The following is a 25,089-nucleotide window of genomic DNA, read 5'->3' as shown; positions in this document are numbered from 1 at the left end:
ACTTCCCCTGTTTGTGCCTGCATGGCTTAAAACTCGCTTCACGATTTTTGTCGCACAATCTCGTAGTCCAGCTCGCTGCCATTAAACGCTTCAGAGAAAAGTATGTCTGACGATGAGGCCGATCCAGAGCTACTAGCTCTGTTGCGTCAAACGCTGGGACTTGGACCTGTATCAGCTTCAGCTCCTCCCAACACACGGGTGCTGGAAACAGCAGAATTTGTGTATGACAATGCAATCGATGTTAGTATTGTGTCAGGAGCAACGAAGGCTGCTGCTGCGTCAATATGGCAGTTGATGAAAGACAAGGACATTTCGACCAATACTTGGTCCGAACATGAGCTACATCCCAAGGCAAAGGACGAAAGTACTGTCAACTTTATTTTCACCATGGATCTTCTTAATTTCAGCTTCTGGTCCACGCTAACCGAGGACAAACGGTTCCAGATTGACTACAAAGGTCGAAGCTGGACTGGATATTGGTCACTTGTCGCAATTCTTCAGCGGGCTCTTGAGGAAGGTGAGTTGCAACTTTGCTGTATGGGTTTGTGGCTGGCAGTGGCTTATATAGGTAAGTAGGCACTCCCATCACTACTCCATCTTTTTGGTCAGCAGCTACAGACTCGCAACTTCGATACGTGTTTCGTTCCTCCACCGATGAAGAGATGCCCCTACTTGATGATCGTATTAATCTACTTCGCGAAAGTGGTGCAATCCTAGAAGAGGAATTCGATGGATTGCCTATCAACGTGATCAAACAGGCTGACCATTCCGCTGCTCGATTCGTGAACTTGCTGGTAGATCACTTCCCAGGCTTTCGAGACGAGCATGTCTTTCATGGCAAGACTGTGCGGTTCTACAAACGAGCGCAAATCATGGTTGCGGATTTGTGGGCAGCCTTTAACGGCCAAGATTTTGGTTCTTTCGACGATATTCAGCATATCACTATCTTTCCAGATTACAGGATCCCACAGATTCTGCAGTCTCTGAACGTGCTCTGGTACTCACCGCGTCTCGAAACGAAGATCAAGAGAGGGGAGGAGATTCGATCTGGTGAAAACATGGAAATTGAGGTAAGAGGCTGTAGTATTTGGGCTGTGGAATTGCTCAGGAGAGAGATGGTCCGGCAGCACCCTGAGGTGAAAGAGAGATTTAACGCTGTTCTGATCGACTTTTTCCTGTACGACTTTTGCAAGCAACAGGAAGAGCAAGCCAAGGCAGATGGCACAAAGGACGATATATTACCACATCACAGGACCCGGAGCACATGGTATTGATTCGAACTCCACAACCTGGCATTGTGGAGATATAGAATGGGCGGCTATCGTGGGCGTGATATGTAGTGTTTGGCAAGAACATAGAATCCGGGAGACATACTACTTTCTAGCGTACTAGCGTCGAAAGCCTGAAGAGGACATCACGGCTGAAATTCGGTACTCAAGTAGGCTGTAGACAGCAAACTGAACTTCATACTCTCTTTCGTATAGGCTACACCATTGCATGCTCAAAATTTGGCGCAACAAACACTTCTAAGTACGCCCAAACAGTAGCAAACAGGCCCACTAATCAGTCAATTCCAAAACAAATCGCGACATCAACCTCAACTATTCAAGGACTTATCTGTCACACCTAGTCTCAACCACTGGTCCTCCTCCACTATTCCTCCGTGGTCGTTTACCTCACCCAGCATGGCCACAGCCCTCCAAAACGGGCCAGTAACTACAGTCTACGCACAAAACCTCGAAGAGCGCATAAAAATCCCCGCCCTAACCGAAGCCCTCACCGAAATCTTCTCCGAATACGGCACAATAATAGACCTCGTCGCAAAGAGTAACCTAAAATCCAAGGGACAGGCATTCATAGTCTTTGACAATGCAGACAGCGCCGCCAAAGCGATTGAGGAAATCAACGGGTTCGAGCTGTTCGGGAAGCCGATGAAGTTGGATTTTGCACGGTCGAGGAGCGATGCGACAGTGAAGCAGCAGGAAGGGGATGGGGGTTTGGAGAGGTGGAAGAGGGGGAGGTTAGCGGAGAAGGAGAGGAAGCAGGCGGCCGAGAAGGTTGGTGTGACGGCGTCAGCGGCGGGAGCGAAGAGGCCGCTTGGTGGGCAGCCGACGCAGCCAGCTGCTGCTGTGGACGGAGGACGGCCGGCGAAGACGCAGAAGGGAGCAGGATTGAAGGGGAGCAGTGCGAATGCGAGTGCTGTTATACCTGATGAGTATCTGCCGCCGAACAAGATTCTGTTCTTGAGGGATATACCAGACAGCTATGACGCGGATGGACTGAGCAGGATATTCAGTCGGTTCGAAGGCTTCAAAGAGGTACGACTTGTGCCAGGTCGTAGGGGAATTGCTTTTGTTGAGTACGAGGCTGAGGTCGGTGCTATCAGTGCGAAAGAGGCGACTAGTGGGATGCAACTAGGAGACGAAGGGAAAGGCATACGGGTCACATATCAACGCGCATAGATATGTGGCAGAAATGTGCTATTACAGGGAAGAATGTCGTTTCTCAGGTTCACAGGTTCAAGGACGGCGCTAAAAGTACTACACAACCAGAAGATACCCAGGCATTATGAAGTGCTGCCGTATCAGAATATGACATCGTCATCCTCGTGCTCACCAAGGACATCTTTGGCCTCTTCCTCGTCTTCATCGTCGTTCTTCTTGACTCCATTCTGCTGCTCCTGTTGCCTCTTTGCCTTCATCTCTTTGTCCGATGCAGCCTGATCTCTCTGCTTCTTGTTCGATACCTTCTTGAGCCTGTAGAACTCTTCTCTGTCTAGCTCGTCGAGCTCAGAATTGATATCTGCGATCTGGTTAGCCTGGGCTTATCGTGAAGGGCAACGACTAACATTTGATCGTGTTCTCTGTCCTGGGTATAATGACGTGCTCAATGGCATTGACTCTTCGGTTGACCACCTTGATGGTCTCGTCGAGAATGACGAAAGCTGTCTGTAAACTGGCCAGCTCTACCAGAGTCTCGACGGCTCTGGCGTATGTCTCTCTACATCTCTTGACCTGCTGACCACCCTTGCCGAGACCAGTTAGCTGGAAATCATTGATGTCCTCCTTGGTATAGCTCTCGAACTGAGGCAGGAAGACACCCGAGACATTCTCTTGCTTGGTCCGTATGCGAAAGCGAGCATTCTTGACTGATTCTTGAACCTGGTAGCCCACGTCTCCTCCAGCAGCATAGGTGACTTCAGCGAGGGAAAAGGCGGCAATCTGCATGACTCGACCCATCTTCCGTTTTGCTTCATCTATTCGCTTGAGAATTTCTAGATTTTGTTAGAGGCAGTCCACTGCTTCGTCCTTTCCCGCGTACCTCGAAACCGTCTATGCACAGATTAGTGGCAGTCACATAGGCTCTGGATGTACACATACTTGGTCAAGGCTTCACTCTTCCTCTTGAGCAAACTGTGGCCTGTCTGAGCTCCCTTGAGTTTGCTGTTCATCTGACCCAGCACCTGTCGGGTGGGAAAGACCTGCTCACGCTGTGTACCCTCGTTAGTCTTGACCGAAGTTGAAGAGAACGAGTACGTACGCCTGCTCCTGACGACATTTTGGCTCGCGGTATCGACTATGGCCAGAAGCGACGGAGTTGTGAATATGGTCTTGGTATAGCTGGACAGCAGTGGGTGCTCGTTATCAGCCAAAGCGCTGTCGTCAGTCCTCGGAAAACCCACTCTGGTGCGCTCAGGCAGGAACCTTCCCCGAAAATGCATGTGCCAGGCGCAATCCTGCCCTTGGTTTAGGCTCCACCACGTCTGGCGGGCGCTAAATCTTGAGCTTAAGAAAAGTACTGTGCTCGCCCTGACTTTTATGTTTTGTTGATGCGAACCAGCCGTCGTTCTCTTCGACCAGTCCCTAACGATGGGCTCGATTACTCTCACTACGCAGCAGGAACCTCGTCCTGACTTTTTTCTACTCAGTAGTGACGATACTGTATACGAGCAGGACCTCTTTCGCAATGCAGGCAGTATTCGACCATGGCTGGCCTATATCGATGCAAAAATGCGTAATGGTACCCTACTGGAGCAGGCATTCGTTATGGAACGAGCTTGCATACATCTACCTCGATCGTACAAGTTATGGAAGTTGTACCTTGATTTCCGTGTCAAGCACCTGAAAAAGAAAAACGCTGCTCGAGCAAGAGACGACTTCAACAAGGTTAATGCACTCTTCGAACGGGCTTTGGTTTTACTCAATAAGATGCCAGTCATCTGGGAGATGTATCTGGCTTTTCTGCTACGACAGCCTCTCGTCACCAAGACACGACACACCTTCGATCGAGCTTTGCGCGCATTGCCTGTAACTCAACACAATCGCATATGGAAGCTATACAAGCAGTTCGCAAATTCTGCCGGTGGACTGACTGCAGTCAGGGTCTGGGCAAGATATGTACAATTACATTCAGAAGATACCGAGGACTACATCGATTTGCTGATCGAAACTGATCATTACAAGGAAGCTGTTAAGAGATATATTGAAATCCTCAACAATCCGAAGTTTCAGTCAAAAAACGTCAAGAGCGAATTTCAGTTGTGGAACGACATGATCGAGTTGATGGTCAGCAAAGCCCGGCAGATCGGCGATAGCTCAGTATCCGGCGTTGATGTCGACTGTATCATCCGAAGTGGTATTGAGAGGTTTCCTGACCAGAGAGGAAAGCTTTGGGCTGGTCTGGCTACTTATTGGATCACAGTGGGAGATTTCGACCGTGCAAGAGACGTCTTCGAGGAGGGTATCACTACTGTTATGACTGTTCGAGATTTTACCATGATCTTCGATGCATACGTAGAGTTTGAGGAGTCGTTAATATCGACACTAATGGATGCTGCTCAAGCTCGTTCCGCGAAAGGTCAAACAGATTCCGACAAGGACTTGGACTTGGACATGCGCTTGATGAGATTCGAATATCTCATGGATCGACGACCTTTCCTCCTGAACGATGTATTACTGCGCCAAAACCACAACAACGTTCCTGAATGGGAGAAGCGTGTCTCGTTATGGGGCGACAACGAGAAAGAGATTGTTCAAACCTATGCCGATGCCATCGCAGCAATAGAACCGAAGAAAGCAATTGGAAAGTTTCATGAACTTTGGATCAGTTACGCCAAGTTTTACGAAGAGCATGGCGACCTCGACACTGCTCGCATCATCCTCGATAAAGCCGTGAAAGTACCGTACAAGTCGGTAGTTGAGCTAGCCGAAACCTGGATCGGTTGGGCTGAAATGGAACTGCGCAACGAAAACTTTGACAGAGCAATGGCAGTCATGGCCAAAGCTGTTCAAGCTCCAAAACGAAGCACAGTCGATTACTTTGATGAGACACTATCTCCCCAGCAACGTCTTCACAAATCGTGGAAAGTCTGGTCCTTCTACGTCGACATGGTCGAATCAGTCGGCACACTAGAAGAAGTTCGAGCAGTCTACGACCGCATCTTCGAGCTCAAAATCGCCACACCTCAAACAGTCGTCAACTACGCCAACCTCCTCGAAGAAAACGCCTACTTCGAAGAATCCTTCAAAGTCTACGAACGCGGCCTCGACCTCTTCACCTACCCCGTCGCCTTCGAACTCTGGAACTTCTACCTAACCAAAGCAGTCGCCCGCAAAATCTCCATCGAGCGTCTCCGTGACCTCTTCGAACAAGCCGTCGAAAACGTCCCTCCGAAATTCGCAAAACCAATCTACCTCATGTACGGCGAACTCGAAGAAGAGCGCGGCCTCGCCCGCTCCGCCATGCGTATCTACGACCGCGCCACCCGTGCCGTCTCAGACGAAGACCGGGCATCCATGTTCAATTTCTACACCACTAAAGCCGCATCAAACTTCGGTCTGACATCCACCCGCTCCATCTACGAGCGCGCCATCGGCTCTCTCCCCGACAGAGAAGCAAAAGAAATGTGTCTCAAGTTTGCGGAAATGGAGCGTCGACTCGGTGAGATTGATCGCGCAAGGGCGATCTACGGCCACGGCAGCCAGTTTGCGAACCCGAAGACTGAACCACAGTTCTGGGAGGTATGGGAGAAATTTGAGGTTGCGCACGGTAATGAGGATACGTTCAAAGAGATGCTGAGGGTGAAGAGAAGTGTTGCGGCGAGCTTTAACACTGATGTTGGGTATATTGCCAGCCAGGCTGTTGAGCGCGCTAGAGCTGCGAAGATGCAGCAGCAGCAACGAATGGCGAATGGAGAGGAGTTGGGAGAAGGAGAACAAGAAGTAAGTTCGGAACAAATCGATGCGATGGCACAACTTGAGAGGCAGGCGAGGGCGCCTGTTGGATTCGTGGCTGCTAGTACTGGACCGGAGGGTGGGAATCGACCTCCGCCGCCATCACAAGCTACTGTGGTAGAGACTCAGCCCGTGACGAATCCGGATGCATTGAACGTGGATTTGGATGATGATGACTGAGGTTGGACAAGTTTTAGACGTGGGAGGGCTCATAGCCAATTTCTATTCCAAATGTTGTTACGTTTCCAAAAACGCTTGCTATATGAATAAATTCTACATATACGAGATATTGTTCGTATCAGGCCTGCTTGTGTTGCCTCCTGCGCCTTCATTCCTCCTTGAAGTCTCCCTTTTAAGCAGCCTCGACGGGGCTTATAGAAGTATGAATGCCATAACATAGTGCTCGCCAATAGACACTGTTTGCGACATCGACTGAGACGGTATCTCTTTACGTGCAATAATAATGACGGTCACCTGTGAGAATTGTATATTCAGTGGATTCTTTCACTTGACGAATTACCCAGGCCCAAAACTACTGGTGTGCTTCCATGTATGGGCATACCCCCTGCTCGATCATGTGTCCTTTGTTCCCTGCAAGGAGAGCTCGTCTGTATCCGATCCACCAATATAAACACCCCTTTGACAGAACCAACACATTGGTCAATTTTGTCGTATTATGCGGGTGAATGCACATATGTTTGTCGCTTATGTGTCTTTGCGCTTTCGAGACATGTGTCGTTGTGGTTAGCGCTCGGGACGACGCCTATATAATAATAGAGGGCCAGTCCAAGCTATACTTCGTCGCTCTGTTTATTGGCGAATGTTGATAGATGTCTTTGACGGCGTCGAAGCCGAGCACGTTGACCGTGAAGACATGACATTTTGTCTTCACAGAGGGGTCCTGTGTCGGGAATAGGATGGCCCCTTCTTCTTTGTTCCGATCGTATACTGTCACGAGTAGTTCTTCAGGTCCCATTCCGAGTTGGTATCCACTTCTCCAGCATCGCCTTCAGCAACGCCTTATTGACTGGCTTACTCAAATAGTCATCCATCCCAGCAGCCTGACATTTCTCTCGATCGCCTTGTATAGCGCTCGCAGTCAACGCAATCACGGGAGTATCCTTCATCTTCTCATACTTAGCGTCGGTCCTTAATCTTCGTGTCGCCTCGTAGCCGTCCAGGAGCGGCATCTGACAATCCATAAGTATTATCGATGGTGCTGACGAGTCCGTGGGCGTGAGGTGCTCTAGTATATCAAGTGCTTCCTGGCCGTTCCAGGCTGCTTGGGTTATGTACCCGAGCTTCTTGACTAGGTTAATGGCGATCTTTTGGTTAATGGCGTTGTCTTCGACGACGAGCACGTGATACTGATTATGATGTCCACGTGCAGGCGATGGCTGCCTCGTCGCCGAAGCGGATTCGGTGGGTAAATGGACGTGGCTTGCTGCGAGTGCCATTTGCGAAGCTCCAGTCATGTCTATCGCAACTTTCTTCGTCGGTGACTGTTTAGATTCCGATCCATTCGATCTTGTAGGTTCGGTGAAGCCCATTTCTTTGGGCAGTGTTAAGATAGCTTTCGTGCCAACGGATGGCGTCGATTCAAGTACCAGCGTACCTCCCATTCTTTGCGCGAGGTTGCGACTGATTGTCAAGCCGAGTCCTGTCCCACCATGTCGACGAGCGGTTGATGCATCACCTTGAACGAAAGGTCTGAAGAGAGTCCCCATGGTTTGTGCGTCAATTCCCTCCCCAGTATCTTCAACTATTATTCGAGCGTTGGCGCCTTGCTGTTCGGCGGAAATAGTTATCGAGCCTTTTGTAGTGAACTTGAGCGCGTTCGAGATCAGATTCGTCACTATTTGTGTCACCCTGTTCGGATCACTAAGCATCTCTATTGTTCCTGGCACGCGACAAAAAAGCTGGATAGATTTGGCTCGAGCAGTGAATGAAAACAATTTCCTCACTTGTGCGATCAGCTCGTTCACATCGAAAGGAAGTTTCTCCATCTGCAATTCGCCCGCCTCAATCTTGGAATGATCGAGGATATCATTGACGATGGCAAGCAGATTATTCGCGGATGTCCGTATGTCTGCTAAGCTATCCATTTGGTCACTGTTGAGGTTCGACTCAGCTAGTACATCGGCAGTGCCAATAATTCCTGCTATTGGTGTACGCACTTCGTGTGAAACATGTGCAAGAAAGGCAGTCTTTAATCGATTTCGTTCCGTTTCCAAAGATGTTTCTGCGCTGAGGCGAGCATTTTCCGCCTCGAGGTTCGCCCTTTCATGCTGCTCAGTGACATCAACTGAACAACCAAGAACTTTTCTGGGTCGAACCAGGTCGTCTCCAAGCTCGCCATCGCCGACAAGACGAAATTTGTACCACCGTGACCCAATCTGTCCTTCAAATACCGCAGATGATTTGTCTGTGTGCATGATACTCTGCAGATTATTCTTGAGAATAGTAACTCCTTGACCTTGTGCTTCCTCCAGCTTTGTAATTGGTAGGCTCGTATTGTGTTCGTCAATCCAACCCAGTTTGCCCTCGAGTACTCGTAGATTGTCCTCGACGGTAACCTCAAACAATCCGATCTCCGCATGTGAAAGAATAGCCATCAGTTGAGCCTTCTTCCTTTCTGCTTCCAATCGTGCGACCACGATATCATGAACCTCAGTTAAGGTGCCATAGAATTTGAGTACCTTTCCATTGCTGTCGAGGAGTGGTCTTGAGCGAACGGACATCCATCTATACTGCCCATCTTTCCTGCGATACCTGGATTCGCAACGGAAATCCGACTTGCATTCCACGGCAACTGCAAAATCCGTGAACATTGTCTTCGTATGCTCGTCATCTATAATGGAAGTGTATGCAAGACCCATCGACTCTTCTTCTGTTAAACCTGTCCAATCGTACCAACTCTGTGAAAAGTAATTGGCTTTTCCCTCGACATCGACTGTCCACAAGAGATGAGGCAAGCGGTCGCAAATTGTTCGAAAATCCAACAGTGAAGCTTGCAGATCGGCAGCCACAACATCAGCATACTCTCCAAGCGTTGTAACCCACACCACGCAGCCAATATACTCTGTCTTTTCTCTGTTGTATAGAGGTTGTCCTTCAACTTCGATGACAAGATCTTTGCCAGCTTCCTTGATGCCGTACCTCTTGTTGCGGAACGGCGTGCGATTCTTACTGAGCCAGGGTACAGGATAATCTTCTACCGATATCTTCTTCGTAAAATGCGCATCGAACATCTCCCATCCCTCGAAGAATAACTCGAAGTCATCAATCTCCACAGGTGTAACAGGGTCTTCTCCCGTGAAGACACTCGGGTAGCAGAACGTTTCATCAGCAGAGAGCAAGAAGCCAGCGCGTTTATCATTGGTGCTGAAGTATATGGCGTCACGTAACTGTGCAAATTTAGACTCAAGGTGCTCTTCAGCTGTGGCGTAAGAGCCAGCCCTGCTGGAAGTATGAGTTTTTCGCCGCGTTGCAGAAGATGATAGAGCGTCGATATGCGAGCTGTTCTGACGCCCAATACCACTCCTGCGCATACGAGCCTGCACAACGTGTGTCTCTTCAATATTCTCGAAGGATAACATCCGATGAACAGCACCCGATACCTCAAAATCGACGACGGCCATTCTGGCAGTGATCAGCGTCTGATCGGTGTGCTTGACCAGCTCGACTCGTAGTCTGAGCATTACCGAACTAGATCCAGCATTCTCATGATAAATGGGAATATTACCACCATTGGGCTGTCGTAGTGTCAAATGTTCATGAAAGGCGGTTTCTGTGCCATCCTGCCACCGTATAGGGAGATCCAGCACACTCCTGCCAACGAATGCATACGGGTGATCAAATAGGCGCTGGCAAGCGCGATTGATTGAAACAACGTTTCGGTCAGCAGAAAGCACAATTGTTGGAGTTGGCTGATGCTCAAAAGCACCTGCCTTGAGAGAATCCTCGACAGTATGCATGGCAATGCAAACAACTGCTTGTCTCGCTCACTGACATGACTCTACACATTCGCGGGTGTCATTTGTGAACCGATCACTTGGTCTGGTTTCTGGTCACAATGACTGGTGATTCGATGACAATATTTGTGGCGCCAGTAGTGGAGGTAATGCTGGTGCACAATTCTCGAACGTTGCGCCCAGGAGTTCGACGACGAAGAACAGGAAAATGGGCTACTATACTTCGCAGCTGTTAACAATCAAGTTCAGTAAAAGCTGAGCTTCTGTTGTGTTGTTGTGTAAGAATGCTTTTGCTTCGAGAGTCAAGAGAAGTGCATTGCACAAGGGTCGGATCTGGGTGAATTTTGCTCAGTGAAATATTGCCGCAGTATCCATTATCGACACGCGTTAGGAAGGTCAATAATTTTCGTAAGTGGCGCACGAAGGAGCAAATCTGGAATCATAAAGGCGCACTGGATCTTGCCGTTTAATACTACCAATCGGGAGATTTGTGCATTTCCGCTGAACACAAGCATTCCATGGACAACATCCGACTAACACTTGCCTGGCCAAATTGAGAGCATGATCTACTTCACGCACGCGACAGGCGATTGCTTATAGTCAGGCAACAAAGACTATATCGAAAGTCTATAGTTCAGTCAAGACCATAATGTTGTGCTATACCGAAACTTCCTTGGGTAGCTTTTGAAGATGTTTCATTTCTTGAAACGATATGACAGTTCAGATCTCCTGTACTTGCTTGCATATCCCTCGCCCGAAAAGAAAGATCAAAATATAGACAAGAAAGAGCCAGATCTGGTACCAAAGCTACACCTTTCAAGAAAACAAATACCACAACCAAAGAGATTCGTGCCATCATGACCATCCACTAACTTTCACCAGAGGCTTAGATCCAAGGATTCAACCTGATTTTGTCCTCGTAGATTCCGCCTGTCATGCCTGTAATCTCGGCAAGATAATCGTTGACGGTGAATTTGTGTAGTCCTTTGGCTAGCATCTCCTCTTCCTCCTCATCGAGTATGACGCCGGCCCCAGAGGCACGGAAACTCTCTGCGACCTCGTCCACTTTGGCCAGTTCACGACCGAAAGGATGAGCTGATTTCTCCGAGGTAGGTCTCGAGGCAGGAGTGGAGAACGTAGCAACTGTGTCACGGGTGGTCACAGTGTTGATGTCCGTAGGAGGAGGTGAAAGACTTCTCTTGAGAGAGCGTTGTCTGGATAGCTCGACGTGTGCTTTCTTGCTGTGGCTTGGTGCACGCTGTGGAATAGCAGGAACGGGCTCGGAGGCAGGTGTCGAAGTTGTTAGGCTGACAGTAGGCTTGCTCGAGAAGAAGTCTTTCGTGTCGCTACTGAGGCCAAAGTCCGAGAAGGGTGTAAGCGGGGTCACAGGCGAAAGATCGGAGGTAGACGAGTTGTCGGCACTGAGGAAGCTCTTATCGATACTTGAGAAGTCATTGTCAGAGTGGATCGAGTCTGATGACGAAGAAGTGGTGCTTGATTCAGCCGAGACCTTTCTGATATCTGGCGCAGTCAAAGCGTGCACGTTAGTTGTGGACAGAAACTCAGTTGGCAGAGAGATTTTGGCGCGGTTGATTGTCCCTGGGGCGTACTTGACTGTGCAAGAACGCGGCACGTTAGGGGCCTCGTCACCACGAGTGTGCGCGCGAGCACGCCTGGTAAGATTGCGGACCAGAGACATGGTATGAAGGAATGACGTGTAGTGTAGAGGTCCGTAAATCTAGAGGCTGATGATGGTCTTCCACAGCAGGCACTTGTAGAACCTGTCTGTTTCCTTGCCTGAGTCGTGGTCACTGTTTGTTTGTTGTATGCTGACACAGAGATTGTTTGTCAGTCGAGAAAGAGCTGTCGTGGAGGGTAGAATCCTCTATGTGATCAGTGAAGTTCTTTGCTTATGTCAGAATGCAGACCGAGCTGCAGACTATGAGAAGGGAATGGAAATGAATGACTGGATTGCGCAACGAATCTATCGTTGTACAAGAAGGAAGGAGGGTAACCGAACTGGTGTGTGCGAGTCGACGATCGAAAGTGAGAAGCGAACGAAAAAATGAGTGTTTAGTCGACCAGTCAGTGTTCGGAGAAGGAGAGTGTTGGGCGGATGAATGAGTGTGAAAAGAACGAGAGTGTGCAGGACGCAGAAGGGAAGATTGCGGAAGTGAGGGTCACGAAGCCTGCTCACTGGACAGAAGCAACAAAACGGAGCTCATCGTAGCCCGACCAGACCAGATCTGTGAGCGGCTCTGCATAAGCCTATAGAAACAGCTCGCGCCCTGGCTAGCAGCAACCCGGACCTTGCGCTAGCCGACTCTAGAGCTGGCTGTGGGTGGAGTTGTCCACGCGTGACACGCTACACATCGCTGGTTCGACCATTCTCTGTCCTTCCCGCGTTTAGTCCCCAATCTGAAACCTTTTCACAACCCCTGAGTCTTGCTCTTTCTTTGTGTCGTCCCTTGCCGATCGTCCAAGGATGTGCCAAGAAGTCTCCGGTAGGAGAAAGAGACTCAGGGCCCGGTTTCAGGTTTTGCTGAGGGACATCACGATTCATGCGACGTGATGGTATGATGGAAGTTGCGGTACCGCCAACTTGTTCATGGGGGCGGAAGCTGGATCGGGAGCTGTGCTCGACTTGGTAACACCGCAGAGCACAATACCTCCGTCATCCGGATTGCTATACCTTGGTACTACTGTGACTGACCCTGCATAGAAGTAGGTTCGTTATTGCTCACAAATACCGAGGAAGCTTATCTTGATTGTCAACTACAGTACAGTACGCATGCAGAGTCAGTTGCGTACTAGAATTTGTGGGATATTTCTACATCCACTCATGTTGTGCAAATGTAGAGTCAGGCTGCCTCCAGCTTATCCTACTGTGTATATAGTACTCGGAAGGTTGCCCCCCTCGATTCCGGCCGTCCTCGACCCGACGACCTCGGTGAATATACTACGACGTTCTCGCCACCCCTCCCTGAAAGGTAATCTAGAATACCGTCAATCTGGTACGTGGCAGATACATTAGCTTGCGAAGAAATTCTGAGCTAAGGAGCCAGTCATCATTGCGGGCCGCGTCCGTGCCAGAACTGCGGACCAAAGAAGTCGTTATGAGTTCGACTTAGAAATTTGTTGCAATGGACAGATTTTCAATCTGGTGTCCTCCTTCCTTCTTACTGTTCATCTTGGCTTCCTGCAATCTGTGATTCCTTGAATACTTCTTGCGCGCCTCCTGCTGTTCTCTTCTACCTCTGGTAATTGGCAAGAGACCTCGTCGGCCCGACACGTCGAATCTGGCAGGGTCACTTCCTGAAGATTCGGGCAAAGAGACGCCACTATCACCACCACTTTCGTCATTGTCTTCTCTCGAAGCAGGTGCAGAATCCGATCCTGCGCCGAAGGGGTAGTCTGGAGGTGTGGTATCGACATCTTCAGCCAAGGATGCCTCTAAGCCATCAATGGAACGAAAACCCTCGATGTCGGCAATATTTGCTGCGGTGTCACTGATATGTTTGATCTCACTGTCGTTGTTACCGTATGCGGTGTCGAATTGAGAGTGAAGAGGTCCTGTAGGAGAAGGATACGAATCGTCTATCTCATCGTAAATGCTGCGTTGCCGTTCTCTTCGGGCAGGAGTGTCGAGGCCATAGTCGCGCGAAGTGGTGTGTGTTTTCCAAGTGAGCTGATTGAAGGCGGCATTGTTAGGGATACCATTGGACGAAGTCTGCTCCGAACTATTCAGATGAACACTTGCGTTCGTCTTGGCTAGTAGTGCAGCACGAGCTGCTTTTGCAGATCGTCTTACCCCTGAAACAAGGGCTTCTTCGGCAGTGCCAAGTCCTGCCAGAGCTTTTAAAGTCTTGCTCCTTGGACTGTCCTGGTCGTCTACCTCACCATTGGTGATGCTAGCATGTTCAGGTTCAGTGAACACTCCGCCTCGGCTACTTATTGGAATGTTTTCTTGCCTCAAGTCATCCTGCTCATCTTCGCTTAGCTGAAAGCCTCTTCTTAATGGACTAGAAATTGCTGGCTTGGACGATCTACGCTCGTGGGTTACCGCGATGGCCTGTTCAGTTTGTAGCCTCGACAAGAGGTTGCTCAGACGTGCGCCTTCAGTATAGCCACTTGCTGTTCTGATGCTGGACTGACTATCGAAACTACCATAACGATCTCCATATAGCTCACGGCTGTCATCGAGGCGTTCTGCAAATGGTGCATTGCGCTGTGCTGGATTGAAAACCCAATCATTCGGAATATTTTGCATGTCATCTAGGAAATCTTCACCCAGTTCGTCACTAGCCAGACGCGAGCTCTTTGGCACGAACGATGCCTTATCCCGGATTGAGGGTGTATCACCAAAATCTGTATCCGACAAGGTGCTAAGAATCTTTGAGTGTAATTTGGGCTTGGAAATTGCAGAAGAAGCTGAGGATTTCGAACTCGGCGTGAATGGTGCCACTTTGTCCAAAGCATATTTGTCAGTCAGGCTACGACGATCTGACAGACGTCCTCGGACGGATCTTCTTGCCTGTGTCGAATCCACGACTTGCGAACCTTCTTGCCGCTGGCTCGCTGGCATTCCAGATTGGAACTCTTGGGTACGTTCTCTGAACATGTTGACTGGGAGTGCCTCATCGATCTTACTTCCAGCAACTTGATCTCCTAAATCACTCCTGAATGCTCCAATTTTGTTGGAAGAAGGGCTGCCCGAATCATCGGCAGTGGAATCGGCGAAACCTTTCGCAAACTCTCTGATGCCAGTGTACGGATGAGGAATGGTCCCGTCTGGCTGCTGCTTGACCTCACCACTAGTATGGAGCGGAGTATTGGAGGCAATCACTACATGACTCCTCTCGTCCTCATAGCTTCTGAATGTTGGAGATATTGGTAGGCTTAGTGAGCGGGTATGTGATCTTCGTCGCTGTTCCTGATGCTCACGAAAATGAGGTGCTACTTCCTCGAGCTTGGTTGGAGATGGTGTATCAGTTAGTGACAGGTTCTCTGACTTAGACCCTTCGAGTGGAGACTTTGGTGAGGCGCTTGAAGGCTTTCGATGATGTCTGCTTGTATCTGCTCGTGGTATACGAGCAGGTTTACTAAAACTTGATTCAGTAGGTTGTGTCTGCGGTCGTGCGTGAGGACTCAACACTTCGCTGCCTCTGCGCATCTCTGAAATTGGAGTACTGGCCTCTGCGTTCGCGCCTGGCTGAGCGATAGCCATCACTGCTGCAGTAAGATCATCAAATCGTGACAGAAAAGGCGAGAAGAAATCTCCAGATATTTCCTCCGAAGAAGAAGTCTTTGAAGTGGGATCGATGGGCATCCCACTCGTACTCTTCTGAGAACTCTCTTTCTGAGATTCATCAAGAGACAAGTCTTCAGAACGACGATACTTGTTGACCTGCGTCGATCTAGATTTGCGTGCAAACCTTAAAGGCGAAGCGTAAGTTCGCGACAACCTGATCTTCTTGCGTAAGTGCAGAGGACTAGGTGGGTAGACAGATTTAGGTCTCTGAGTGCTGTCATGATAGGAGGACCTCATACTCATTGACCGACCAAACATCGAATCTGAAGCCGCTGAAGGATGTTCAGAGATATGTGGTGTACCCCATGGCTGGCGATCCGGAGATTGAGGCGACCATGATGACTGGCTCTCTCTGTTGACCATCTGACTGCGATCAAGAAGTTCAGCTTTAGCATCACGTTGCGGCGAGGCGACCTTTTGTTTTGGCTTATGTGCCCAACCCAGGGGTGAGTAGAAGGGATTCGCATGCCAGGATGCCTGTGGTGCTGCTGAGACAGGCGTGTCTGCGGTGTCAGATAGTCCCATTTCCTCGCGATAACGACGGTTTTCCACCATCAGGCGCTCGTTAATGATGCGTAGCTCATCGACTTCCCGCTCGAGGCAGCCTAGCCCATTTTGCTGGTCTGTTGCGCACCAACCATGCTTGGGCTTCGACTGGACTATTACACCCCTCATGGCCTGATCGGGGTCAGGCCATTCGTTAGCGTCGAAACCTGCTTCAAATGAAGCGAACACTCGTTGGGTCCAATCAGAACAAGCTATGCGTGCGGCCTCTTCGTCCTCCAAGACATGAGCTCTCGCGACATCCCGAAATTCGGTAGGATAACTCTGCACCTGCCTGATCCTCAGCTCCTCCCAAACATCCTCTACATATCCAGAGAGCAACTTCCTCATCTGAAAGCAGTCGGTCGCGTTGAGCTCATCGTCCGGCTCCACTGCAAGTATATCCGCAAGAGCCAGAGGGATGTTGTCAGTTAGTCCCATGTCGTGCAAAACAGCAACCTTCCAGATTTGTGCACGTATCATCACTGTTTTGTATCCCCACTCCTGGGCATAGCGTGTTGTTTGAGTCAGCAGTTCAAGGAGTTCTTTAGTAAGCTGTCCTTCGTAGTACATAAAGATGGCTTCCCCTATCTTGTCCATTAGCAGGATCTTCTCCCCGGATTGCATCAAGTCATCTCTGAGCTGATCCAGTTTCTTGTCGAAGGCATTATTCCTCGTAACCTCGTCCTCGAGTCTTTCCAAAAAAGGTTGTGACTCCTCGTCGGAATCGGTTGCAACACTACTTCTTCTTTCTGGCCATGATTCTAGAGGACTATCGAGGGGATTCTCGAAGGATTCATGAAATTCTGGAATCCCGCTGGTAAGAGGCGTTTCGATTGGGTCATCCAAACTAGTAGATGAGCGTAATCGTGCTGACGGGTATATTTCTTGTGGATAAGACTCTTTGCGACATTGAAACTGCTTGTCAGATAAGTCGTATGTGTTCGAGCTAGAGCTAGCAGAGCTCGACTCCGATAATTGTCTATCTTGAACATTGGTTGTCCTTTTCTGAAAACTATGTGCTACCACACCATCGTGCACCGAAGACTTAGTTTGTCTGTCAAAAGTAGCCTGCTTGGAGGAGCGTCGCGATGCTTGTGGTAATTTATGCATGAACTGGCGGTTTTCGGACATTGTCGCTTCTGTTATATCGACACGTACAGGCGCGGGCAAGTAGGGCTACCACATAAGGACCTTCCATTAGAACAGATCCCAAGCTGAGTGTAATCATCGTGTTACTCTCGTACTAGATCCCATTACCGCTTCTGGTAGTGGCCATTGTCTTGACCTTGAACCTGGCATACAAAGCCCTCCCGAAACGGAAAATGTACTGAGCTGAGAACAGTTAACGGGAGTCGGACACTGACACGTGTCCCCATTGCTGTTAATGGTCGACATAGCTTCTGAGTATATCATCTTGATGCAGGTCAGAAATCGTGACTCAAGCAGGAGGTACTTGGTCGTAGTTTTATCTTCGCCAACCAACATGTTGGCCAAGGAGAGCTGACAGATTCTCCTGGTTGAATTTGTGTTTGGACACTTCGATCAGGACAATCTGGCTGTATAGATCTTTCCTTGATAAAGTCGGCGTACATGTCCACGGCAATCACATCTATTCGTAAGCAGTATCCAACAGTACTAGACAGCGAACGCGACGCGTGGAGGAATCTGGATGTGTAGCCTGAGGCATCATATCTCGCTAATCTGGCACTTCCGGTTGCGAATTCGATGCCTGAGCGACACGAATGCGTCGATCATGTTTTGATTTACCGCCGATCGCCACGATCAACCACTGCTATAACGAGGCACTCGTCTGTATTCACACGGCTCATACAAGTTTTCCACGATCCTTGTGCACTGCTGGCAACGAGAATAGCATTCATGAGGCTTTCCTTCTCTACAAGGTGCAGGTATCTAAGTTCCGGCTGTTCCGCTTTCATGCATATGCAGGTTCCAAGCTGAATCGTAAAATGTGTCGAAAGTATCATCGCACTTCTGTGAGCATGTACTCCCGATAATGCTTCGTCTTTTGGTCCAGATATGGCGTACGGTGACGCCGTCGTGCTGTGATGTTTTCTGTGTGAGGCGAGCGAGAGTCGTCAACTCCAGTCCACTATGTATCCGTGCTGCTGCATGTCGACGGACGAGGATTGGATCACTTCCCGCAAGACTGGATGTTGATGGTATAAGAAGTCTCGAAGTCGTCGTGTGTGTTTTCTTCCGCGTCAATCTCATTGCTTTGTGAGAAGAATACTCGATTGCGTTTATCACACTATTTCAACAGTAACTATCTAGCCTCAGCTCAGTTTGGGTAAAACGGAAGATAAAGCCTCTATTCCACAAGCAGCCCCACAGGAAACCGAAGAGCACGAACGTGTTGTTCAGTCTAGAATTGAACAAGAGGATTTTCGAGAAAAGTGGTATCCTCTCTGTTGTATTGCATCCTGGAGTGAGCACGACAGAGTTAGGCGTGTCACATGGACCCGGAAGATACAAAGCTGGCAACGGAGCGTGTCAAGAAGAGAAGTGTATCTGTTGTCCTCAAGGATTTGGAACAAGGATGTTCCACTCCCCTTGTGGCAGCTCTGGATCCTAGGATTAGTGACAAAGACCCTTTTTTTGAGCGACTGTCAACTCGCCGACTAGGCGCCTAGGTGGTTTACGGACCCCAAGATGGCCCGAACAACTACCTGTGGCAACTGAGCGAGGAAATTGTGGGGGAGAAAGGTTTAGCGCGCAGGCAATGCAAGCTTTTGTCATTCAGCGACTTTGACTTCACTACCCGCTGATATTGTCCAGTGCCAACCAGCAAAATCGCAAGCAGGTCCCACAATCGAACGACTTAGACCTTGCCATAGCTTTTCCAAGACACCACTTTGTAGTGGTCTGGCATATGCTACTGTATCTTCTGGTTGGTTTTGTATTTGTTCCATCTCCAACATTGCTTCGTCCAACATTTGTATCAACCTTAAGCACAACTCGAATACTGACCTGGCTTCCTGAACGACCTCCTCGATCTCCGCCGCAGTTAGGAGAAGACTGGCTTCGTCGAAATTGCGCTTGAATTTTTGTTTCAGTTGTTCGGCCTGCGGATCGTCCTCGGTCGCTTCATCGAAGTGCCAGAATGACAGTGCTGAGTATGCGGTCGTCACTTCACACTCCGAGGACTGGTTCGTAGAGTCGAAACGCGATGATTCACGCCAGAATTTGGGACCCGCAGCTGCGAGTAGTTTCTGTAAGTAGCGGCCACCATTGAAAAGAGCAAGGTACATTGTCCATGTATAAGCCAGAGCCAGGTACGGCTTTTCCTGAATATGAGATCCGATGTACCCTGCATGCGATTCTGCTTGTGTATTCAGTTTCTCTTCTAGCTGCCCGAGCAGTTCGTTTGTAGATTCTGTACGTTTTAGCCTGCGACTGAGGAACTCTTGATCATGCTGAGTGTTTTGGCTTCGGAGTAACTCTTTGGTATACTGTCTCTTCACAACGCGTATATGCCGTGCTCGACAGTCGTCTTTGAGCAAGCTGGTCCGAGACTGAGCGAATTCTGCGAGGACAAGGTCGATACTACGCTCGAATTGCTTGAAGATCTGGCTGAACACTAGCATGCCCAGATGGTAGGCCATAGGGTCTGTAGCGTGGGGTGGTAGGCATAGAGGGAATCGAGTCATAATGGTCTTGTTGAGCTGGGCATGGAGGCTGCGTGTAGCCGAATGTAGCGCACCCTGAAGGGACGAGGGCAGTGATTGCAATTCCATTGAGGCGTGCTGTGCCTGGCACTGAGCATGTGCCGGCTTCATCCTTCCTCGCTTTAAAGCCCAATGGCAATTCGGCCTGTCTCTCAAGATGGGGTCAAATGTGGTGGCCTTAGGAGTTGAGAAGTACAACTTGTTCGGTCGAGAGGGCTCAAAGAGGCGATTGATGTTGTGAAAGGATGCCTCACGTTCTATAACAAGTAATGGTAACAGGCAGACAATATCAATATCAGTCACAAGCGCGAACAATAGGGCGATATGTAGGTACAAAGCTCAAAGGCAAACAAGCAAGTGACAACAAACCGTGACTTGCCAAAGTCATTCAGAGACGGCAGACAGGAAGGCCAAACGCATGATCGACGAACACTTGCCTGGTTGAAAGTCTATCGTGGCTATTCAAGCATAAAATCATGGTATTTGTCGATCACCACGCAATGGTGGCGTTGAAACACGATTTATGAACAGGTTATACTGTAGAAAGAAGATTGGTTGAGACCGGGGATTTTCGGCCTAGCAGGAGCCGGTCCGCGACCAAGGTCACGTCTTCATCTTGGCGTTACTATGCTACCACGTGTTGTGCTGTGCAGATATTTGTCGAGGCGCGTTGCATTGCAGCATTCCAGAACATATGGGGAATGCCATCATGCTCGCGTGCGAGAGTATTTATCAAGTAATGTACATCCAAGGTAACCATCTACGACTTCTCTTTCAACCACTGCAAAACTTCCGACGCATTACTGTCAGGTGGAAAAACAGGATACCAGTACTTAATCACCTTCCCATCCTCTATCGCGACGGCCAGACGCTTGATCAGCTTCTTATCCTTGTAATCAAACGACGGCAATTTCAATCCCTCCAAGAATTCCAGCTTCGCATCACTAAGAAGATCATAAGGTAGGTGAACACGCTCACGAACTTCCTGCTGATACGGCGTGTCCTGCGTTGACAAGCCAAAAAGGTTCTTAACACCGTACTTCTTGAGATCGGGTAATGCCTCCCGAAAAGAGCATGCTTGGGGCGTGCAACCACGAGCACCAGGAATTGCATCCCATTCAGGGGGTACGACTTCGTCTGGTGCGCCGGTCCGTGGATAGCAGAAGATTATGGACAGGCCGTTGAGCTTGGAGATGTCAACTGGTGAGTCTGGTGCGCTTGTTGGGGGGAGACGGATGCTGGGGACGGTCATGCCTGTCAAGTGGTTGCACGCGCCATCGTCAATTGGTTTTGGTAGGTCTGCTGGGAATGTTGAGTCTAGATAAAAATGGTGTCAGCTGAACAAAATCGGTAGCGAAGTCAGGTCGTGTACTCACGTGCCATACTGTAAGCTCGAACAGTGAAAGATCTGAGTCGAAGCGCTAATGCTACAGTCCTCACTATCATTCTCGATGCCAGAGAAGGTATTAATACCTGCCGCGACTGACTTTACAGGTACATTTGGACTGACGATACGCCCTGAGGCATCCATCACCCACCAGCGTTCGGGCAAGTCCTACCACTAAAACACTATTTTCCCGCTTTAAAAGCCGATTCGGCGAACATTCCGAAACTCGAGTTGTAACGCTGTATGCAAGTTGTAAATTTGATTTGAGCGGGCCTCCGCCGTTGAAGATCGCATATGCTTGATGTCTTTACATCTCGGTTTTCCAAGTAGACAGTATATAGTACATGCTCGCTATACATCCACCATAACTTTTACATAATCACACAATACTAGTAGCTATCGCACTATTCCCTCTTTCTCCAGCATCTCACTCGCCCTTCGACTTCTTACTACTCGAATTACCGTTAGGCGCTTTCAGCGACGTGTCACTCCCCCACAACGTGCTACTCGTACTAGACCCATCGTCCGTTGTCTTTACGACGTGAAAGCTGAAGTCAACCTCCCCAACAAGCTGCTTGATCAGTTTCGTAATCTTCGCCATTTCTGCCGTCACGAATGCGCTCGCAACTTCTCCTACCGCGAATGCTGCGTAGCAGGGGTGAGCAAAATGCTGTACACCTAGTATGCTTGGATCGACTCCGTCCATCTTGGGACCAGTGGCAAAAGGTCGAGGAGAGCGTAAGTATGGTGGTAAGGGCTGCTCGTTCGTGATTGCAGCGGACAAGAGACATAGGTTAGTGGTAATTTCGTGAGAGGTGATTTTGGTGTCTGCTGCAAAGCTGCGAAATTCGTCGAGCCATTCATTTTCTTCGTCTATTTCTTCTTGGTTAGACCCCTGAGGGGTACGTATGTATGCCTGTGATGAGTACGTTATTAGCGCAAGGTAGGTGAAGACATTTCGTATGCTGTTGGTGAGTTCTGTGTAGGTCTCGCGAGGAAAGCGGCCTCCAAACGGTGGCTCAAACCTCGCAAAGTTGCTGTGGTTGCGTAGCCCTGTCAGCATTAACAGCACTTTGCCGAATGTTTTAGTCCGCGCCTTGTCCAGTTTATTGATAGGATGATTAGGAGCAAGATCGTGAATAGCGGGACCCATCTTTAGCCTGGCTTCGAGGGTTGTGTGCACACATGAATAGAAATTGGCGAGGATGTATAGCGTCGCCCCTACATCCTGTCGTAGGGCACCATGAGTGGTGATTGGGTATGGGAAGTATGTCCAGATAAAAGCAACCCCTATTCCAATGACGACGGTGGCTAACCGGTAAGGAGCAAGAACGTAAATGGCGTATGCTTCCTGGCCGTTCGACTCAGCCACTTGAATGCCGATACGTTCAACCTGAAGCTCGTAACCGATGATGAGAATGACAGTTATCGATGAGATCATTGCCACGACAGCGTACTGCGGCTTCTTGATCATGAAAAGAGTCCAGCAGCTCATGTAAATGGCGAAGACCACCAGAATTCCAGCGTGGTTCTCGTTACACATATACCAGATTGTCATAGATGCAACCATGGCGACGACAGTTCCACCGATCCTGGTTACGAATCCGAATATTCCTTGACCTGCATGAGGATCCATGGATATGGCAGTCATGATCAAGGCCCATAGTCCCCGTTGCTGCAAGAAGAATGGCCTGGTAGCACGTAGGTAACCGACAACACCAATGCTCATCGCGGCACAAGCAGCACGAAAGCCAAATTTGGCTGCATCCGATTTCAGCATACCTGATGCCATGCGAATGCGGTCTGTGACGTTTTCATAGATGTCGGTTGGTGGAAGATGCTCCGGGTCTTTCTTCTGGTTGAAACCATCACCAAGGTAAATGTTTCCTCCACCATTCACATCTGCAGTCAATGTCTCATCTTGCGAACTTCTTGTCAGGCCACCCATGAGCAGCTTGTGTATGCGACGCATTCCAGGCCAGATGAAACGGTTCTTCTTCGTTGTGCCATCGTCGACCAGACTGTCAGCATACTTGACCAAGTTCAGGATCGATTCGCCTGTTGAGAAGCTCAGGAAGTTGAGGAATAGTACCAAGTATAATTGATGCTGGTTTAGTCTTCTTCTCATAACTCTGGTTTCTTCTCGTTGCAAAGTTGGTTTCTCCCCTGAGCTTGGCCAAAAGCGCTGTGGAAGACCGAGGTTCTTGTGTTCTGCCCAGTCCTGGATGATCTCATTTCGCTGTCGTTGATATCGATGGAGCTGCTGCTCGAAATGTTTGGTAAAACCAGCACTTCCTGGTCGAGGAGTACTTCCTCCATCTTTCTCAGGATCGCCATTCTTATGTTCTTCGGCACTCTTAGGTCTCTTCACAAGCTCAAGCTGGAGCGAGACGTGCTCAAGACCTGTAAAAAATACTTTCTCGTGCTCGAGATGAGATTCTTTTGTTAAATTGACGACGTCGTTCCATTCTTCAATCTCCAACTTCTGTATAGCTTGCAGGGCGTCTTCTGCTTCAGGCGTGTCGGCAGCGGAAAGCCGATGTTCTCTTACAGCCTGTACCATCTCCAGGAATGCGGACATTCCCATGACAGGCTGATACATAGACCTCACTCTTTCGAACACTCCTGAAAAGTGCTCAGGACTCAACTTTCCAAAGGCGATCTCTTTACGTGCGAACCCCAACTCGAGTTTTACCTTGCCTAGGAGCTCAGAAGCTGCTGTCAATGTTGACCTCACTTTTGCGGCAGCTGCCTTCTCTTTCTCGTTCTCTTGTCCGTCATGAGATAGACTGCCTAGATAGGCGCCCTGAGACGCTATACAGGCTTTGAGCAGATTCATCAAGCCAGCGAGCTGCTTTGACACTGTGCCCCGAGACGTGACAGGAAGTACGAAGAGAGAAACCCCTGTGCCTATAGCATGTCCTGTGAGGAAGCTGATGAGTAATCTTCTTACGAACGACATTCCCGCAGCCATATTTGGAAACATTGGAGCATAGACTGAAGCAACGATGGTAAATATTGAATATTGGATGACGGAAATTGTTAGCTGAGGCCGTACAGCTTTGACAGTGTTGACAAGGAAAATCTCGACAAACAACCAGACGGCTGCAACTGTACAGGCCGATGCATCATATACAGGAGTTTCTGGTGCACTAGACTGCCCAGTCATGGCACCTGCTGGTGGTGTTGACCTAGCAGCGATCACACATTGGATTTCCAGGAGTGCGGTTGCGGCGCCAACGCAGATGAAAAATACATTCATTAGCATCGACTGAACAAACTTGGCTCTTGGTTGAATTGCTAGACTCAATTGTGCCATAATCGCAATGATATAGCCAAGCGTTGTGTATATTTCAGCGAACTCATAGGATTGATATGCCGCTAAGGCAATTGTGGCTGGAAGGCCACCTTTAATGGCGAGTAGGATAAAGAACGGTGTTATCTCGAGCTTTTGCCATTGTCGCTTGAAGAAATTGGGCTTCTGCCCATCGCCGCTGCTTGCCATACTGATGGTAAACCGAAGTTGGCGTTGTGCTTCAGATGCTAGCCGTATGTCAGACTATCGATGTCTTAGGACATTTTTGATGTGAAGAAGCGAGTGCGATCTGGAGACACGGTGACGAGGTCCCTGGAAAACTCGTGCTTGTGTGCACAGGATAAATCAACATTGTGCTGCAATATACTTCAGAAACTCGGGCCGATCCCATCATTACTCTTTTCATAAAATGCAAGTTGTTCTTCAGTCAGCAAAACGAATCCACCACCCGGCTAGGTCGGTGTGGTGTATGGGGCTTCCCCAGAGCTTGATTTGTCCTTACTTTTGGGCGTTAATTCCTCTGCAGTCCTGTTGTCTCTTTGTAAATGGCAATTTGATAATACGAGAGATCGTCTGGAGTAGTACTTGACACCAATGTGTTCTTCGCGCTCCTACAAAGGTCATAATCGACTGACC

The 25,089-nt window shown here is 49.2% G+C and overlaps 9 protein-coding genes across 9 annotated transcripts; 2 read left to right on the top strand and 7 right to left on the bottom strand.

The window, feature by feature from the left end:
• Positions 1 to 102: 102 nt before the first annotated feature.
• On the top strand, positions 103 to 2,462 carry LTR64_002381 (uncharacterized protein; the record flags this gene model as incomplete). The annotated part of the gene is made up of 3 exons (XM_064896752.1): positions 103 to 517; positions 613 to 1,267; positions 1,631 to 2,462. The coding sequence occupies 3 exons, from the start codon at positions 103 to 105 to the stop codon at positions 2,460 to 2,462; spliced, it is 1,902 nt and encodes a 633-aa protein (XP_064755702.1).
• Positions 2,463 to 2,584: 122 nt separating this feature from the next.
• On the bottom strand, positions 2,585 to 3,558 carry VMA8 (H(+)-transporting V1 sector ATPase subunit D; the record flags this gene model as incomplete). Its single annotated transcript, XM_064896751.1, has 5 exons — positions 2,585 to 2,802; positions 2,849 to 3,274; positions 3,322 to 3,332; positions 3,381 to 3,490; positions 3,541 to 3,558. The coding sequence occupies 5 exons, from the start codon at positions 3,556 to 3,558 to the stop codon at positions 2,585 to 2,587; spliced, it is 783 nt and encodes a 260-aa protein (XP_064755701.1).
• Positions 3,559 to 3,869: 311 nt separating this feature from the next.
• On the top strand, positions 3,870 to 6,413 carry SYF1 (pre-mRNA-splicing factor syf1; the record flags this gene model as incomplete). Its single annotated transcript, XM_064896750.1, has 2 exons — positions 3,870 to 6,221; positions 6,267 to 6,413. 2 exons carry the CDS (start codon positions 3,870 to 3,872, stop codon positions 6,411 to 6,413), a joined length of 2,499 nt encoding a protein of 832 aa, XP_064755700.1.
• Positions 6,414 to 7,198: 785 nt separating this feature from the next.
• LTR64_002378 (uncharacterized protein) lies at positions 7,199 to 10,210 on the bottom strand (the record flags this gene model as incomplete). The annotated part of the gene is made up of 1 exon (XM_064896749.1): positions 7,199 to 10,210. One exon carries the CDS (start codon positions 10,208 to 10,210, stop codon positions 7,199 to 7,201), a length of 3,012 nt encoding a protein of 1,003 aa, XP_064755699.1.
• An 883-nt stretch (positions 10,211 to 11,093) lies between these two features.
• On the bottom strand, positions 11,094 to 11,906 carry LTR64_002377 (uncharacterized protein; the record flags this gene model as incomplete). The annotated part of the gene is made up of 1 exon (XM_064896748.1): positions 11,094 to 11,906. The coding sequence occupies one exon, from the start codon at positions 11,904 to 11,906 to the stop codon at positions 11,094 to 11,096; it is 813 nt and encodes a 270-aa protein (XP_064755698.1).
• Positions 11,907 to 13,334: 1,428 nt separating this feature from the next.
• LTR64_002376 (uncharacterized protein) lies at positions 13,335 to 17,195 on the bottom strand (the record flags this gene model as incomplete). The annotated part of the gene is made up of 1 exon (XM_064896747.1): positions 13,335 to 17,195. One exon carries the CDS (start codon positions 17,193 to 17,195, stop codon positions 13,335 to 13,337), a length of 3,861 nt encoding a protein of 1,286 aa, XP_064755697.1.
• Positions 17,196 to 18,817: 1,622 nt separating this feature from the next.
• On the bottom strand, positions 18,818 to 19,819 carry LTR64_002375 (uncharacterized protein; the record flags this gene model as incomplete). The annotated part of the gene is made up of 1 exon (XM_064896746.1): positions 18,818 to 19,819. One exon carries the CDS (start codon positions 19,817 to 19,819, stop codon positions 18,818 to 18,820), a length of 1,002 nt encoding a protein of 333 aa, XP_064755696.1.
• A 691-nt stretch (positions 19,820 to 20,510) lies between these two features.
• LTR64_002374 (uncharacterized protein) lies at positions 20,511 to 21,133 on the bottom strand (the record flags this gene model as incomplete). Its single annotated transcript, XM_064896745.1, has 2 exons — positions 20,511 to 21,067; positions 21,127 to 21,133. The coding sequence occupies 2 exons, from the start codon at positions 21,131 to 21,133 to the stop codon at positions 20,511 to 20,513; spliced, it is 564 nt and encodes a 187-aa protein (XP_064755695.1).
• A 431-nt stretch (positions 21,134 to 21,564) lies between these two features.
• On the bottom strand, positions 21,565 to 24,642 carry LTR64_002373 (uncharacterized protein; the record flags this gene model as incomplete). Its single annotated transcript, XM_064896744.1, has 1 exon — positions 21,565 to 24,642. One exon carries the CDS (start codon positions 24,640 to 24,642, stop codon positions 21,565 to 21,567), a length of 3,078 nt encoding a protein of 1,025 aa, XP_064755694.1.
• Between the last annotated feature and the right edge of the window lie 447 nt (positions 24,643 to 25,089).

The sequence above is a fragment of the Lithohypha guttulata genome, assembly GCF_036872675.1.
Source record: "Lithohypha guttulata strain CCFEE 5908 chromosome Unknown scaffold_2, whole genome shotgun sequence".
NCBI classification, from domain to species: Eukaryota; Fungi; Ascomycota; class Eurotiomycetes; order Chaetothyriales; family Trichomeriaceae; genus Lithohypha; species Lithohypha guttulata.
Note: the sequence above shows the minus strand (reverse complement) of the source record. Positions and strands in the feature narration are given on the sequence as shown.